The 18607-nt window shown below is 41.1% G+C and overlaps 1 protein-coding gene across 7 annotated transcripts in view; it reads right to left on the bottom strand.

Moving 5' to 3' along the window:
* Window positions 1-18607, bottom strand: part of exoc6 (exocyst complex component 6) — a 54112-nt gene that overhangs the window by 22925 nt on the left and 12580 nt on the right. For 4 of the 7 annotated variants that reach the window (XM_086194790.1, XM_086194792.1, XM_086194794.1 and 1 more), the window contains exons 3-18: window positions 17491-17538; window positions 17247-17337; window positions 12694-12739; window positions 9914-9967; window positions 8928-9078; window positions 8692-8847; window positions 8269-8337; window positions 7715-7798; window positions 6781-6827; window positions 6500-6620; window positions 4654-4725; window positions 4464-4561; window positions 3213-3318; window positions 2190-2299; window positions 1923-2034; window positions 1692-1826 (exon numbers count right to left, since the gene is read on the bottom strand). In XM_086194790.1, the coding sequence (XP_086050916.1) occupies window positions 1692-1826; window positions 1923-2034; window positions 2190-2299; window positions 3213-3318; window positions 4464-4561; window positions 4654-4725; window positions 6500-6620; window positions 6781-6827; window positions 7715-7798; window positions 8269-8337; window positions 8692-8847; window positions 8928-9078; window positions 9914-9967; window positions 12694-12739; window positions 17247-17337; window positions 17491-17538 (1500 nt within the window). Of the gene's footprint in view, window positions 1-1691; window positions 1827-1922; window positions 2035-2189; window positions 2303-3212; window positions 3319-4463; window positions 4562-4653; window positions 4726-6499; window positions 6621-6780; window positions 6828-7714; window positions 7799-8268; window positions 8338-8691; window positions 8848-8927; window positions 9079-9913; window positions 9968-12693; window positions 12740-17246; window positions 17338-17490; window positions 17539-18607 lie in introns of all 7 variants that reach the window. The other 3 variants (XM_086194791.1, XM_086194789.1, XM_086194793.1) reach the window with 1 other exon arrangement.

The following is an 18607-nucleotide window of genomic DNA, read 5'->3' on the forward strand; positions in this document are numbered from 1 at the left end:
TGCTGTATATAACCAAAAGAATGTATACCAATAAAGTGTAGCTATTGTGTTAGTATCTTTACAACACAATATCAGCATGTGATAGTTGTGTTGACAGAGTTTTGTGTTTTGGCAGTGAAATGGAAAGGGTTGTTAAGTCGTTAGATCCAGGTTTCATGTTTCTATTACCATAGAACCGATTTGGATCTGATAAATATAGCTGACTGTAGTCCTACAGAGGAATTTGACCGATTGGACATTTCCCCACTGAATACAAAGGACATTCATGAGTAGGTGCTGGTAAGATTTTTGTCCAATATGAAAATTCTTAAGAGCAGAGCTGCTTGCCTTTGGGTCATGGGGGTGTCTTCCATGTACACTGCTCAAAAAAGTTAGAGGAACAGTTTTTGATCAGAGTATAGCATCAAGTCAATTCAACTTCTGGGATACTGATCTGGTCAGTTAAGTAGCAGAGGGGGTTGTTAATCAGCTTCAGCTGCTTTGGTGTTAATGAAATTAACAGCAGGTGCACTGGAGGGGCAGCATTGAGACAACCCCCCAAAACAGGAATGGTTTTATAGGAGAAGGCCACTGACCTTTTTTCCCTTTTCTTTTCTACTGTTTTTCACTGGTTTTGCATTTGGCTGGAGTCAGTATCACTTGTCGTAGCATGAGGCGATACCTAGATGCTACAGAGGTTATACAGGCAGTCAAACTCAGCAGACCCTCCAGGATGGCAGTTTTTGATGTGCCGTCCTGGGGGGTTTGTTGTGTCTCAGCACTGTCTCAAGAGCATGGACAGGGTCCTTCACCCATCAGCAGGACCGCTATCTGCTCCTTTGTGCAAGGAGGAACAGGATGAGCACTGCCAGAGCCCTACAAAATGACATTGGCAAGGCATATCCATGGAGGGATGCACAGACTTCTACAGGCAAGACAATGGCACCGTGACTGTCACGAGGTATCGGGATGAAATCCTTGGACCCATTGTCAGACTCTATGCTGGTGGAATGGGTCCTGCATTCCTCCTGGTGCATGACAATGCCCAGCCTCATGTGGCGAGAGTATGCAGGCAGTTCTTTGAACTAAGGAACGAAGGAATTGATTGACTGGCCCCCATGCTCACCTGACCTAAATCCAATAGAACACCTCTGGAGTATTATGTTTCGGTCCGTCCAATGCCACCAGGTTGCACCTCAGACTGTCCAGGAACTCAATCATGCCCTGGTCCAGATGTGGCAGGAGATACCCCAGGACATCATCTATCATCTTAATAGGTGCATGCCCCGATGTTGTCAGGCATCATGCATACAAGCACATGGGGGCCATACAAACTGTTAAGTACCATCTTGAGTTGCTGCAATGAAATTTCAGCAAAATGGACTTGCCTGTCTCATTTGATTTGGGGGTGTCTTTGAATTCAGTCTTCTGTAGGTTGATCATTTTCATTTCCATCAAATGATCTGGCATCCTTTCATTCCAAACACATTACCCAGTCCATATCAGTATGATTTTTTTCCCATTGAGATCTGATGTGTTTTCAAAGTGTTCCTCTAATTTTTTTTGAGCAGTGTACATTCCCAGCACCAATTATAGGGATATAATCCAGTTTAAAACCATCTTGGAAATATATTGTTGTTTTGAGAACACTGAAAAGACACAAACACAAAGAACCCCCCCAAAAAGAATCTACACCAAAGTTTGTCTCTTACCTTGAAGGTGGACAAGCCATAGAGTCTTGTGGTGTGCACTGTTTCAGGAGAGACGTTGGTGATATTTGTTATGAACTCCTCGAGATACCTGCAGGCCTGCTCCAGGTGGGTGGTGTTAATGATGATCTGCACCAGCTTCAACAGAAAAAAAAAAAATTCAGGTTTTCTAATAAATTGATCAAACCTGGGTTTAGATCAAGGGTGAGCTTTGTTGGCAAGTTGTCTTCCTACCTCAGTAAGTCCTATGTGAGGTTTCTTGATGAGGTTTTGCAAACAACTGCTAAGTGTTCTAGTCAGCAGCAGGTTGGTTGATTTTCGCAACATATCGTCAATCTCTGTTGAACTGGATAAACAAGCAGACTTTAGGTCTGAAAGAGTCACAAACATGCTGCCTGAAAGAGTACAAGTAGAACAGAAGTAGGACAAAGGTCCACTTTGATGTATTATTGAGTGTCCATTGTGACTTACTGGACTAACAATTTGATAGTCATTGCTTACCTGCGGTGTAGAGACTCTGAGAACTTAAGGCTGGCATAAATGAACTCTTTAACTTGCATGTAGATCTGCGGGACAGACTGGGACATTGGTAGCTTTTTGGGAAATTCCTGCTGCTTACACATAAAACAGAAAATGACCATTTTAAACGACTGAGTGGTTAACATAGTCAAGTCTTATGTATCTGCATCTGGAGACCCATGTTCACATAAACTTATTTCCTGTCAACCTTTTCCATTTCAATCTTTAGAACACTCCCAACCAATATGTTAGTGCTTATGTGCTCCAAGTTATTACAGATGCAGACAACAGGCTGGAAAAAGTAAACAAATGTTTGACCTATGATATGCAAATTAATATGTACATATTTTTAAATAAGTGTGTAAAAAAACAATAAGACAATAGACTAACAGTGTTTGGTGCAGTAGGAATGATATAGAGTGCTAAAATGAGAAAAGATGTGTCATTATAAATATTCATTATTCAACTGGAGGTATGTCAACTATAGTGCCATTGTGCAGAGTGCAAAGTTATTAGACTAAATGCAAGACTGTGACCAATAAATGCACAGCTAAACAGTGAGTGTATAAAAGTAGAATATTTGGGTAAATAGGGTGTTCCCAGTTTCATGTATGAGGGTTGGTGTTGACATTGTGGACTGATGGTATGATTGCTCTGCAATAACGATCCTGACCTCTTAGGTCCGGACATTTACAGTTGTCCTGAAATTCAATTTTACTAGTTGTACCGGTGTTTCATGATCTGATCTTTTACAATATTATGATCTAATAAGTGCAAATGTTTTGCAGGTAAGGTGAGGTAAGGGGGGGTGCTCAGGAATTATTGAGGAACTCAAATGTCATGAAATAAAACACCACGATCTTCACATTGCATTCCTAAAAAAAAAGTTTTTGTGATTATCTGTTGCACACAGAAGTTCTTGCATGCATATGCAATAGATAATCAAAATAAGAAGTCCCGCCTTGCATGTACATGTTTGTGAGCCAACAGAATTGACCTAGTTACCTTTTCTATCTCAGCATCATGGAAGGGGAATCGGCTGACTACCAGTTTATACTCCTCCTCTGTTTCCACTGGTATGGGACTGTAGTTATCCAACTCAAAGATCTCCCTGTGGAAATAAAGTCTTATTTTTTTCATTTCATTCACAGATGACAAATTTGGTTGAATTCTCATTTAGACAAATTAAGCAAAAGTGCAATGGCCATTTATCAAACAAACAAGCACATATGAGGATGTGATATTAAAATTTCAATCATTTTCAGCCTGCACATTTATCAGTGGCAGGTCATTTGTATGCTGTGATCAGCAAAATTTTATAAATTGTATGGGTCTGACCATACAATGATTCCTGCGCTCAGATTTTCACTGACTTCTACACTTGCCTGATTAATGAGGGCTGATGTATTCATCTGTTTCAGACAGCTGTTGTCTGAAGGTGAAATATATTTAAATAAGCTATTAATAAAACAGCAGATGTGCAAATTATCTTTTTTTTTCCAATGACAATTTGTATTTTCACTGACCATCCCATAAAGTTGAGCAAAGACATCCAAAATCTATAGATTTCCTCCACTCAGCTCTGATCAATATTTGTAAATCAAACTTGTCAATGTCACTTCACTCACACTGTTCAATCCCCTTCAGTATAGAGGTACAACTTATAATATAATACACTATAATCACTGTCAGCAATGGCTGAGGTAAAAGGCATCAAGGCTGTCCTTGACCACACAAATTATTAACAATCTGGAAACAGAAGACACCCATCCATCCATTTTCTACTGCTTATCCTGTTATGGGTCATGGGGGGGCTGGAACTTATCCCAGCTGCCTTCAGGCGAGTGGTGGGGTACACCATGGAGGGGTCGCCAGTCCATTGCAGGGCCAACACATATAGACACAACCATTCGCTCTCACAGCCACACCTATGGTCAATTTGGAATATCTGATTAACCTAGTCCCCTCTTGTAAGTCTTGGACTGTGGGAGGAAGCCGGAGTACCCTGACAGGGCCTATGCAGGCACAGGGAGAACATGCAAACTCCACACAGAAACACCCCATCCTTGAGCCAGGGCTCAAACCTTGAACGTTCATGCTGTGAGGCAGCAATGCTAACCACTGCACCGTCCAACACAAGACAGCAGAACTAAAAAGGATTCTGTTAGTAACAGCTTTCATATACGTGTGAATACCTTGCAATCAAAGGATGGACACAAATACAATTCAAGAAAGATACACATCAGCAAAGCCCACCTGAACACCAGTGCCCACTTCTTCAGCAGAGTCTCATTGTACTGGTCTCTGACCTCAAAAAGAAGGTCAAATAGCCGGTTCACTGGAAAACCATAACCCTGTACAAACACATAAAATAAAGTGAGTTGCTTTCTCCTGCCACGCACATCTTAAACAAATTGTTTAAAATGTCAGAGGCCAAACAACCAACCTGAAGTGTGTCTGCAAATATGACTATGAGGTTCTTCAGCTCTAAAACCAGATCTGGGTCTTCACAGTATGACTGGAACCAAAAACAGTAATAAGACAAAAGTAGGGAAACAATATACTAAAAAGTTTGATGAGGGAGAGATTTCTTTGACAACAGGTAATAGTTGATGAATATATGTCAAAACGGAGAATTGTCAGTGTACAGTGTAATTCACGTTTGAACACACTGGAAACTGTAGAAAAGTATTTTCATTTGTGGTCATCCTGACCAAGCGTAAAAGCTAAAACAGTTTGCCATATGCAGTCAGAGCTGGGCAGAAGACAGACAATTTGAGGCTATGTTCAGTCTATCTTCAGCTATATAGTTGACTGGGGTTCTGCTGAGCCGGTATAGCAAGCAGTGGTTTGTGAACAGTTAGGTAACACGTAACATGAGGCAAAGCAGAGGTGGCACCACACTTTCTGTTGCAGTCAAGCATGCCTGTTTCATGTGGGTTAGGCAGAACGGCTGTTATTGTCATTCTAACGTTGAGAGAATGTAACAAACAACCTTATCACACACATTAATTGCGAAACCATTACAAGCTGTCTTTTAATTTAAAAAGACTAAGATTTAGTATTTTTCTGCCATCATCTCCAGTATATAAACTGTGTACATGCAATGCTAAAATAAAAACCTTGGCAAGTGCAGCAACAGTAATTAAGGAGGATGTGAGGCTAAGAGGGTGGCGAACTAAGACCAACAAAGTTCCCCCATTTTTCTTGAGGGAAGAGTGATTTATGACCCTGGAAGTAGCACAGTTGAGTCCCTTAACACTGATACAAGGACCCTTCCAAACACAGGAGTGTGTAAATCAAGCAAGAGAATGAACACAGCCTGAGATCTGACATGAAGCAGAGGCTGCCTGCCTCCCTGTTTACAGACATAAACAATCAACACTGATATCTCCACAAGTCAGAGTATTTTATTTGTCCAGACCAACCATAATCTGCCCATTTGTACAAAGTGGTAAACATTCAAAGCCCAGGTATTGTTCAAGTATTGTTACTGACCATATCTATCCCTTAATGACCAGTGTAGCTTCTCATCTTATAATGGCTATTTTCAATAGGAAAACAGGCCATGTCCCAAAGCTCATGTCATTTCAGACTAGTTCTGCTCTTGAACAGGACAATGAGTTCATTGAACTTAAATGGCCTCCACAGTTACTAGATTTCAATCCAACAGGTTTGTGAAAGAGTTTCTCCCTGTGGGCTGACCATGGAATAGCTAAAGTGTGGAGCTGTCTGTGCCATCACCCAAGAGGGGCTGGTGGCAAGGGGGGGACACAGGCTTTGTAAATCTTCTCACCCCACACTGTGCAACCCATTCTCTTGCCTGTTAGCATAATCCTCTGGGTCATTTACAACTGACTGGAGCCCAGCGGTCAGGAATATGCCATCTTAATCTGCTGTTATTGTTGCAATCTGTCTCTCATTAAGGCCCAAATGACCTCCTCTTTGGCTGCAAGCGTATGTGTGTTTTGACCTCTTCTCTTGAGAGTGACATCATTAGTGTGTTTGTGGGTGCAATGACCTCTTCAGTGTTTTGTGTGTGTGTATCTGTGCATGTGCATGTGTGTATGTGTGTGTGAGCCCCAGTGAATGAAGCTTCTTACAGGATAAATAGATCCACAGCAGGCTCTATTATCTCTATTAACTCTCAACAGTCTTTTCTGCTTTCACAGTCAACTCCCTGCTGGTATTTGAGTGAGTGTTCATTTGTGTGCACGTGTGTGTGTGTGTGTGTGTGTGTGTGTGTGTGTGTGTGTGTGTGTGTGTGTGTGTGTGCACGCGCATGCACATACAGAGTGTGTGCGGAGCACAGCGATGATCTTGGACAGGGCCATGTTCCACAGTTCATCAGTAAAAGCTCTGGTCACCAGCCCCCGTGTGGCATGCAGAATATGGTCCTCCACAACAAAGAACCTGATGACACAGAAAAGATGTGAATTCTTTTTTTTCTTATGTTCACACAGAAAAGAACAAGACAAATGTGGTTTGGCACTTCAGCATGACATTCAAGACTTGGACATTTAACATTCTGATGATTTTAAAAACGTAAGTAAATATCAGGCGGACAACTTACCCTACAATCTGATTGAAGTATTTTCTGTAGCCTTCCACTGTTTCATGCTGAACACAAACAAGGGCATTTAACACACATAGTGGCAAGCAGTTGTAAAAAGTCAATCATGTGGTTCATATGGCACTGACAACCTCATAGCAGAGTGCTATTAAGGGATGATCTGTTCCAATACAGTGTGAGAATTACCTTTATTGTTTTCAGTGATATTCAATAATGTGTTTTACAGAGCTCAAAACACAGATGGAATGCTTGCTATATTTCAGCCCTCTGTGCTGCCAAGGATTGTATACAAGCCCAAGATGCAACACTCCTGTGCTATCTTGACCACAGCATACACTTCTTTCCAGTGTATGAATGAAGCAGATTCAACTGAAGTAGTTTATCAGTTTGATGGTAGCTGATTTCAAACTGGAGGACACACCACTAGTGTTAGTGTGTGCATCCATCACACTATTTGGGTGAAACGCTCAATACAAGCATTACAAGACAAGTTTGGCTCTCGTTCAAAATGGTAAAAATTCATGTACATTTTCACATCATAATATATATATGCAGAAAATCTCAATGTCAGTTTTTTCTAATACGGTGAAACCCTAGAGAGCAGGAGCACTGCAAAAAAGTACTGTATCATGATTTTTCAGGTTGCCTATGGGGGTCACTGTTTGATAGCCACGATAACCCATGCAGCTTTTACAATATATGCAAAGTTCATACTAAGCACTTTTTTACCTGAATTTACACTTTTTTGGAGCTACCTAACAAAAGACCCAGATCAGTCCAAAACTGACAGCATAGAATATTGGTAGAATAGAAAAGGCAGTGATGTTATTTTCTGGAGTAGAATGATTTAAGTCTTTGAGTTTCAAAATGTATTGCACATGTAATTTATGATTACACTAAATTGTCTGTGTTACCACCTGAACTTGGTACTCACCATGTTAGCCTGTGGCTGAAGCACTAGCCTGGCCTGTTTTTTCCTCTGTTTCCTGTAGTAATTCTCAAATGTTTCACGGTCTCCCTGCAGACGATAACAAAACATCAAAAGAAATCAAACGACTACTCAGAACATTGTAAGATTTTTTTCAAAAAAATAAAATCATTGCTACAGTGGCATAGAATGATGACAATTATAAAAAGAATTGGGTAATATTGAGAATTGCAATAACAGCAACACAGCATTTCAGAAGCACTCAACAGTGGGTACAACTAAAAGAACACCAATAAAACACCAATTTCATCTTTTTGAAGAGAGGAAAATAATTTTTCATATAATGTGAGCCTATAGCGCCACCCACTGGGTTAGATAAAAGGCACAGAAGGGCACAGAAAGGCACAGTTTCCAAAAGAAACAGTCAGTGTGGCGGTAATTTCCTTATTATTTTAAATTGTAATGCTCCTAAAATCTTTTTTTTCTGGGTGGTATGTAGCCTTCATATACATTAAAAATGCTGCTATGGTACAGCTTATGAGAAAGTATGAGACACTTACCAGCACAGTATATATGTGTAAACACCTGTAGACAGGAGAGAAGTCCACCAGGTCCTGAGCAGTAAGAATCTGTGACACAGATGAGGAAAAACAATGACTTGCAATGATTATTACTTCTCTTCACAGCATTGCACTTAGAGTTGGCATGCATATTGGCAGACAATGGAAAATAATGGAAATCAACCTTGTTTGCAAAAGAATAAATATTGTGCTCTTACTGTTTTAGTTTATAGTTCAAACCAAGCTCTTGAAATGCAATATTCCATGAGTTAAAACACAGTAATATTGAGTCTATAACAGAATAACTGTAAAAAAAAACACACACACAAAAAAACAACCCTCCAACTACATTTTGCAGTTTAAAAAAAAAACACAATTCAGTGCATACTCTATCACAAAAAAATTCAAATTATATTTCATCACCTCTTCATCAGCGTCGTCCTCATCTCCTGTGTCATCATCCATCATCAATCCGTTGTGAGTGTGCGTTCTTCCATTGAGGGAGTACACTGGCTTAGTGTAGTGGCCCATACTGGCCTGCTTTGCCACGGCACTATTAAAGGTCCTATGCTGATGCGCCTGTAGACGTAGACACACACACATCAGTGAACCTGAATTTTTTATGTTAAAGAAATACTTTAAAACACAAATTGTCATACCTGTCTCATGGCAGTCTCTCCAACCTTGTCAGAATGTTTTCTGATGCTCTCCAGGAAGTCCTTCAGGTCAGACATGGAAATCTCCTTGATCTCCTCTCTTAGTCTGGGCAAGTTTTCTGCCATGATCTGACAGAACCTGTATTGGCTGACTCTTTATGAGGCAGAGTAGAAGCAACATTGAAAAATAATGTAATACAATGTTTTTCACATGAAACAAACCTAGAAATAAGAATGTCTAACTGAGTCAAGCTACTAAAAAGCAATGCCACTACTGTAAAACCAAAAGCAAGAATCACCGATCTAGTGTCCTCTCAGCTTTAGAGAATGTCTCTCAGCTCATTGTTGTTGTTGTTGTTGTTTTTTAACTGTGACTTCCAGGTCCTTGTTTCAGAAAGCAGGTTCAGAAAAAACCCTGAGTCTGTAAATCCTAAAATGAGATGAACTAGGTTTCTTCTTTTCCAGAAAGGGAGGGAGCTCAAATCCTACAAAAAGAGATAACTCCAGCCTGTTTCAGAAATGGAGGCAACTTGAGCTCTGTTTCAATTACCATGGTAACTGAGTCTGTGAATCTAACCTGGTCAGGAGCAGGTTCTTGGATGAACCTCAAGTTTACCTTTCTCTCCCTCTATCAGAGCCAGAAATACAGTTAAACTTACAGTACTTATTAATTCATTTATCCAGCCCACACTATGTGCATTTTTAGTTTTACTGTCCAAGTTGGTTGATATATTTTGTTGCACTTTGTTTCTGCAAAGGGCCCTTGCTATGGCACCAGGTAGCCATTTACAATGCACAGCTCTAATAAATCCACTGACCACCAAAACCCAACACAATTATCGCAACTAGCATGTGAGCCAACACTTCCACTGAGATGGAAGCCACAAGTGTGGTTTTAGAGGTTTGTATGAACATTTTTTTTAATAACTTCACAGTCACAGGCCAACCTCCTATAGAAATTTCTCAAGAATACAATGAGTCCTACCTACCTTGGGATGTAGACCATCTCCAGTTGCTCCATTGTTTTCAATGCAGCATAGTATCTGCCGAGACATATAGTGTAGTTTCCATTTGTAAGTAACAAAGTTATGGTCCTATAATTGCAACAGTAGTATGGACATTCTTGTCCAATCCCAGGGTGTCCCACACACTACTGCTTAACCGATCTCTAGGTGTCCTTCAAATGTCTTACAACTGTGAATGTCTTCAAAGACACAAAAGCCAACCATCCTATTTCTGAAACCATACAGTACATAGTACAGGCAGAGGGTAGTCACTCCACCCTGGTCTTCAACATGGGTCCAAAGAGTACCAAACAAGCTCACTGAACACAACAGCAGCCAGAATGTTTAATCAACGGTGGTGACTCTTTCCATCACACTGCACCTTGCTCCAACTACTTCAAGTGTTCAATTCTGACTCTGATGAAATCTTAAATAATTGTTCTGTCCTGGATAAAACTATCTCCTTCAGATGTCCGACTGAGATTTTATTTTCTATAGGGCTGCAGCTCTCAATTCTTTTAGTAATTGAGTAATCAAGTAATCTATCAATTATTCTGGTGATTATTCTGGCGATTCATTGAGTAATCGGATAAGAAGTATTGCGCATACTGCGATTTTTTTCAATTACGTGACTTTTGCTTTATTTAAGAGCAATGGTACGATTCAAAAGCAAGACAAATGTTGATTTTTCAAAAAAGAAATAATTACATGCAAGATTTTTAATTGTAATTAGGTTAATTAGGTACATTGCGGTATGATTGCTTTTACTTAAGTAAAGTATCTGAGTACTTATTCAATCACAACAGGTCAGTGATCAGTGTTTCAGTGACGCTCTGTGACTCAGTAAATAGTGTTTTATTTATGGTGGCTTGCCACGTTAAATACTGGCACCATGACATGATAACTCACACGATCTTTCGCGGGTCTCGGGTTCTCTTCTAGACACGACTCTCACTGCCTTTCTGTCAAACTAATGACAGCAGACTGTCTGTGAACAGCATGATGTTACACTCTGCAGTGTTTCACACACACACACACACACACACACACACACACACACACACACACACACACACACACACACACACACACACTTTTTGTGCAGACACTCAGGTTTCATTTTTTAATCAATCCGAGAGGACAGCAGTATCCGCAACTGATTCATGATCAGTCTGCCCTCCCCTCTCTCACCTGTTCGCTCTGCTCTGAGAAGGTCTGACTGTCTCTGACAGAGAGACACTGACTCTCCTGTTTCACGTAAGGGCCTCCATTTATAGTTGTTTAATCTTATAAGCACACCTGCTAGGTGTCGATGTCATTCACCATCACGGTAGTTCCGACTGTTTTAATAAACTCGGTCATTAACAACAAGTCTCTTCCACATGCAGCTTTCAACTGTGAAAACTGATCGCAGGTGAATTTATACATTGGGTTTTGGGGGGACTTTATAAAACATCCTGCTGATGAAGAAAGTCAACAGATCAGGCACAGAGAGGGCAAGTGACACGCACTGACCTGTGTGTGTGTGTGTGTGTGTGTGTGTGTGTGTGTATTGCATGGGCATGTATGTAACAACTGCACTGACACAGAGAGGAGAGACGCTGCAGCTGTGTGATAATAAATTATATCAAAACTTAAGCTTATCAATACTCTGGTTTTGAATAATTCAGCTGTTTAATACCAAATTTCAGTGCCAACCCTGCGCAAAACAAAGTACAGTTCAGATTTAAATGAGGCTTCGAGGCATAAATTGTGCTAATAGGAATTTTAGTAATTGCACTGCTCAAGTTACTCAAGGAATCGTTTCAGCCCTAATTTTCAAACATATTGAGGCCTAAGACCAAAAATACACTCGTCCCGCCAAAGACAGTGTAGCATACTATTTTATTTTCAAACCCCTGTTCTGTAGTTTGCTACAGTATAATTCCACTACAACAATATTTTTGTCTTTCATAGTGTGCATAAATCACAAGGGTTCAGCCTCAGGTCAGTGTGCTGAGCTCCCATCATTAGGCTGATAGGCAGGCTGTGAAGGGATCTAATTGGTCGGTCAGTGAGTGTAAAATGCGTTGTATACACATGAACAGAAGACAGCCTCATAAACTCTACAGTGAAAAGGTTTGTCAGCATGCAGTGCACCAGGAAGGATGACACAAAGGCTGCAAGTGGCAGGACATGGAACAGAATGTGACCTGAGCAGCAATGTGCATACAGTACAGATAATCATGTGCATTTGCACCACACAAGCTCTTCCTAATTTAAAGTAATGGTCTGTGTAAAGACCACGTCATTAGTACTAAAAGAAGAAAATACACACAAATCCCACAAGATGTCCAGCATGGTCTAATTGCCTTGGATTGGCTGTGGACTGTGACAGGGTTGAAGTGAGGGGGCCTTGTTGTGAACAAGGGCACACTGAGGGTCAATTGTCCTGCCAGTGAATGGCCTCCTCCTTTAGTCCACCATAATGAACAAGTAAGGGTCATTATTTTCCTGTCAATGAAGTTCATGGGGTAAAAATGAAGTTCAATCAAAACCACACAGCAGAGTTGAGTTGAAAAATTGCGTCATGAACAGAACGATTTAACAGTGACGAAGGCTGTTTGCTCACTGAGCTTGTTGCATGGAGCTCAGACTGTGTTGCCTAGTTTCCTACAAAAAACAATGACTTATTCATTCAGAGTCAAAGCCTCAAATTATTTTTTATATGGTGCTTTAATGCTGACTATATCAGCCATATTGTGATGGAATGGTCTATGAGATACCTTTTGGATTCCAACTGCTCCTTTAGTTTGCTGTACATTTCAAGAACTGCAAAGGAAGAAAAGACAGAAAGCAGGATCATTAGAAGGGTTTATGGGTCAAACCATTTGTTTCATGTTAAGATAACTGAGATATAACCCCTCCAGCGTGTCCTGGGTCAAAGGGCAAATCCGATTCACAGATTTCAATTGATATCTCCCGCCCCCCCCCCCCCCCCCCCCCCACACACACACACACTTAAAATCAGTTTGCAGATGACAAAAAAATTGTTCAATTGCACTGAAGGCTGGGTCTCCCATTGTCTTTCAGAGCTTTGATCATGTTAGTGCCACTGCCTGTAGTCATTCTGGTGAGAGTCCATGAGCTCAGCAGGTGAATAAACCCCGGCTTTTCCATGGTGTATATGGGCACCATGGCCCTCATTTATCAAACAAGCGTAAAACTGAAAAATGGGTGTAAAACCTGTGTACATTTATTTCGAAGCTGTGGTGTTAATCAATATGAGGGTAAGCGTATACTGCCATGAAATCTTATGACAGGTCAAATTTTGCGTACGCAAATTTAGATTTCACGTGAGGTGACTTGGTGGTTCATGGACAGGAGTCGGAGAGTTGTTTTATTAGTAGATTTCGTGTCACTAATGAAGATGTGTGCGTCACAACAAATCCTTATGGTAAATATGTAGCCTATTAATTAAAAAATAACTTTTAAATATGTAATTGTGTACATGATAAAACTTTCAATTTGAATTGGTGCATGGAATGCTGCTTTAATTAGGCATAGTTTAACAAACAACGCTGTAATTGAAAGCAATTATTACACCAATGGATTTGTGATGGGATAGATTAAACTTTATTCAGTTGCCTATTTAATAAACTATGGCTTTGGCTGTGAGATGGTTAAGACTCAGCCATGGCAGATCTGGCTCTGTTAGAGGACCTTATTGGCATCAGGCGAGAGAGGATTTTTCGGGACCGCCAAGATTTATTCCAGCAGAGTGATGAGTGGCTCATGAGTCGTTTTCATCTCCCTCGGCATCTCCTCAAGGAGTTATGCCACAACCTATAACCCCTATTAAGGAGAGAAACCCGACGTTCCAACAGCATACCTGTGCCAGCGCAGGTGCTATCCACCTTGGGGTTTTCAGTCCTTTCGGTGGGAGATGGTGATAGGTCTAGAATAACCCAGCCGTCATTCATCTGAACGATGCCAGCAGTTTTGAGGGGATCAGTTCCCTCTCTGCTGAGTATATTCAATTCCTATGTCAAGATGCTCAGCAAACTGTGATTAAAAGGGAATTTTATGAGATTTCCAAACCTTGATTGGTTGCGATTGATTGTACCCATGTGCTTCTGACACCACCATCTGTGAATGATTACCAATACATCAATCGCAAAAATTACCACTCAGTTAATGTGCAGGTAATAAGTGATGCCAGAATGAGTATTGTGAATATGGTAGCCCGGTGGCCTAGAGGCAGGTGGCAGGACTCATTCATTTTTCAAAACAGCAGCGCATATACTCGGTTACAGGAGGGCACACTGCATGCTCGGAGTTACCTCATCAGTGAGCTACGGACACAATTATTATTCTAATTGTTGGGCACATAGCTTTAACAATTTGATGTGATTCATTTAGGTCAGACCATTTCTTCTTGACCTTATTGCAAATACAACAGTTTTTATTCTAAGCGGGTAACACTAAGTTGTATCAAATGTTTAACCATCAAACGTTTTATTAACCATCACAGATGAAGAAATCTAAATATTCCATAGTCTGACTGATTATGAAAACGCTGTTGACGGCAGCTGTAATTTCTCTCCACACCACATTTTTTTGCTTGCCTTTTACACTAGATTTAAGGCTACCAAACAACACTCAACATGTCTACCAGTATCATGAGCGTCTCCACTTCAGCCTCTGAAAAGTTTTTTTTCTATGCCAGCTTGGGTCTCTCCATGTCGTAAACACTAGGCGTGCGGTCCAAACTGTGCATTTATAGGGGCTGATGGGCTCATGGTAATTATGATAGATTTCAGCCGCCAAATTTATCAACAACTGCTCGTTCTTACACTGGGATTGGTGTGATACGCATGTTTCGTAAATCTCACGTGAGTCCTGTTGTACACTGGTTTCGCCGCTCATATTTGCACTGGTTTGTACGCTCGTTTGATAAATGAGGGCCCTTATCTTTTGCAATACACATCACGACTGCACTGCATCCATGACCGCTTTCCACGGAGCCCCTTTCTTATTATACGGGATACAGTTTGGAAATGTTTCCAAGATGCTGGGTTGTTTTTTCATGGCAGTGCTTGGGCTGCTGCACTCTTGTTCTTTTCGTAGGGAGCAACACCTCTCCCACTCGACAGAATGCCCCTTTTTGAGGTGCTTCAGTAAATTGGTAGTACTGCTACCTTTTAAAGCAACAGCCTGCAAACACTCTTTGCAGTGAGGTGTGGTTTGTTCTGTGTCTGACTCCACAAACACAAACCAATTCCAAATGACCGAAGATAGTTTTCCTATCTTGGGAATAAAATCTTCACCACTCGCCACCATGTTGTTTGTATATCAAGCACGCGGGGTGCATGCACCCTGAACTACGGGAGCCCAACTGGGAGCGTGGAGGACGCTGAAGAGAAAATCAATATTCATTAAAACAAATCAATGTAAAGTACAAACTCGAATTAACCGATAAAATCGACTTATTGCCCAGCCCTACCCTTTTGGCTAAACTCCCTCTTCACCACAACGGACTAGTTTAGCACCCGCATCACTGCGGACGCCACCACAATCTCCCTGTCAATCTCCCACTCCATCATACCCTCACTCATGAACAAGACCCCGGGATACTAAAACTCCTCTACCTGAGGTAGGACCTCCCCCCTGACCCAGAGTGGGCAGTCCACCCTTTTCTGGCTGAAGACCATGGCCTCAGACTTGAAGGTGCTGATTCTCAACCCAGCTGTTTCGCATTCGGCTGTGAACTGCCCAGCAGAAGCTGGAGGTTGTGGTTTGATGGAGCAAAGAGGACCACGTTGTCTGCAAAAACAGCGACGACATCCTCCCACCATCAAAGTCGACACCCTCCACCACTCACCTGCGCCTAGAAATTCTGTCCATAAAAGTTATGAACAGAACTGGTGACAAACTCGGCCATGGCAGAGTCCAACCATCACTGGGAACAAGTCGACTTACTGCCGGCAACGTGAACCAGGCTCTCACTCCTTCGGTCAAGACACTGAATGGCCCTTTGTAAGGGGCAATCCACCCCATACTCCCAGAGTATGTTTTATCCATTGATGGTACTAAATCAATAATTAAGATCAGTCCAGGTTAAGAATTAAGAGTTTTTTTCAAAGACCTCAGTCCTTCCAGATATTTTGCAGATTATGAGGTATACGCCAGTTTCCTGTCTTTCTTGAATGTATTTGATCTCCCGTAGGAGAAACTTGTCTTGGAGGACAGGCCCCCCCATGCTGCTACATATCTTGGACAATACAGTGTAAACATATACAGTGCAGACAAACACAACACCTGCCCAAAATCCCCCCCAAAAAACAAAACAAAACAAAAAAAACTTACGTCTCATGTCCTCCTGCATGTCTGTCTGCATCCCTCTAATTGCTTGTTAATCAAGCTGATAGCACATGGGATAAATGAGTTTTTATAGCAGTTCAGTGCGCAGAAAGGGGTCCTATACCTCTTTCCTGAGTTTAGGAGCTCAAATTGGGAGTGCAGCACATGGGAAGGATCATCTATGATGTTGTTGGCCTGTCGAATAACAGACTGGACATATATGTCCTGGGGGGCAGGGGATGGGGACTGCCCCATTACTTTCCCTGCTGTCTTAACCAGGTTGGATATTAGATTCCCAAACCAGCTGGTTATCCCAAGGCGCAGGACCGACTCAATGGTCACTCTGTAGAAGATCTTCATAATGCTTCTGCTAACTCCAAATATTCTCAAATGCCACAAGAAGTGAAGGCGCTGATGAATCCTCGAGCAGACGTTTGATTCGTGTGTCTGCCAGTTAAGCATGCTATCAATGTAAACCCCGCTATCAATGTAAACCCCCAAGTATTTGTCAGAGGAGTTATTTAAAAAACAAATCACTCAAGTAAAGAATGTAAAAATTGGGGTGCTGATTACAGTCACTTAGTAGAGCCATAGTCACTGGAATCATCTGTCTTATTTTAGCTTGTTGCACCACTAGTAGAGCATGACCGTCACCAGTGTGTGTGCCCTATGCTAAAACACATCGCTTGATATGTCCATATCAAAGAAGAATCAGTATTTCTGATAGGAATAAAAATCAAGGACCCAGAGAGCCTCAGAGTTAGAAGTGTATGACCAACAAGTCAGATGATAAGAGAGAAAAAGTCCGCATTTAAGGCAAGGTATTGAAAATCAGACCTTCCAAATACCCAAATATGATCCCGGCCTATTGGCTGAAGGAGCTAGGAAAAAAATATGGAAGTATCTTCTGAAAATATCTATCATAGGTGCCATGTACATATTTAAAGTGAAAGTTCATGTATATGGACTGGGATACCTGGTAGACAAAGCTGGAGCTTCTCCACAGTTGTGGCCATGTTCCTCTGCTGGATCCGACAACGAATCACCTCCTCTGTCTGAGCTGTGACCTGAGTGAAAAACAGACATGGGGGAGTCAGTAAGAGAGAGGCCACTACTGTTGACTGCTGGGTTTAAGAATGGTCATGGTCGTGTCTTATCCCGTACTGCCCTTGGAGTTCACAACCATACACATTCATGCATACATGTATACAGGGTCTTACCTCCCTCCCAGCTTCTTGTAGTCTCCGATTAGTGTCTGTCACTTGGCCCTTGAATAGTAAGCAGACAGCATTTCAGTACACACCAGCCACATATCTACTTTTAATCACCCTTTAAAACATACCATCCCATTACCTCCTCTCAACTACATCCCATTTATCTTAAATAGTACTTTAATATTTTCCTTACTGCTGACATAGCCAATGAAAAGACCGCAACCAACAATGATTGCATCCTTCAAACATGTATGATCTGTTTATCTAAACCCTGGTACATATTTCAAAAACTTTTAAAACACATCAATGAGCCACGGTGTGACATGCTAAACGCTATTATAAGCGTGCTGCCCAACTTTAAAACTCATGCTCCAAACAAGTAGGGGCCAGCTTATTACCACAAAGCTGAGCTGTCCACCCAACACAGTCAGTAACTTGTAATTAGCAGCGTACTATTTTAAGCATAACGTTGAAGGAGTTTAAGAATCTCAAGGTTGTGGTTAACCCACTTTAAAATGCATATCCTGTCCCCATTATAAATAAAGGAGGAAATGCTTTAATGTTTTTTTTTCTAGCGTGTAACGTTTTATGTCAGCACACTGGAAAGACATAAAAAGCCTGGTTGTTAGTATTAGCTTTAGTAAAAGCAGCAGAAACTATTATTCTGTAGTATCTTTTGCTCTTTTTCAAATTCATTGGTGAATGAATGAGGCTGGAGCACACTGCTGCTTGAATGCAGAAGGGGTGGACTGTGTTTAAGATTACTTAAATTCATTGTAGTTTCTGATGGCATTAGGTTACATTGCCACCACGCATACTGCTGATGGTGGAGTCCCGACAGCTTATCATACATGTCCAAGATTGGATGTGTTATGTGACAAAATTGTGGGACATGCCCATGTGTAGCAAAAGGGGCAAACTCTTTGAAAAGTTTTAAAAAACAAAACAAAACCTTTAAAACTAAATTTTAATTAACCTACTTTTATTTTTGGCTTCATTCTCTACAAAATAATGATATTTAAGAGATATATATTTAATTGTATCTATTCGTAATAGTTTGAGTTTAATTTTATTTCCATGCTGTTGTATGAATTGTGCTCATTAGTTTGTTGCTGTTTTACTC

Source organism: Aulostomus chinensis, chromosome 23, assembly GCF_037954235.1.
Source record: "Aulostomus chinensis isolate RoL2024-O1b breed Wild chromosome 23, RoL_Achi_v1.0, whole genome shotgun sequence".
In the NCBI taxonomy this organism is placed as follows: domain Eukaryota; kingdom Metazoa; phylum Chordata; class Actinopteri; order Syngnathiformes; family Aulostomidae; genus Aulostomus; species Aulostomus chinensis.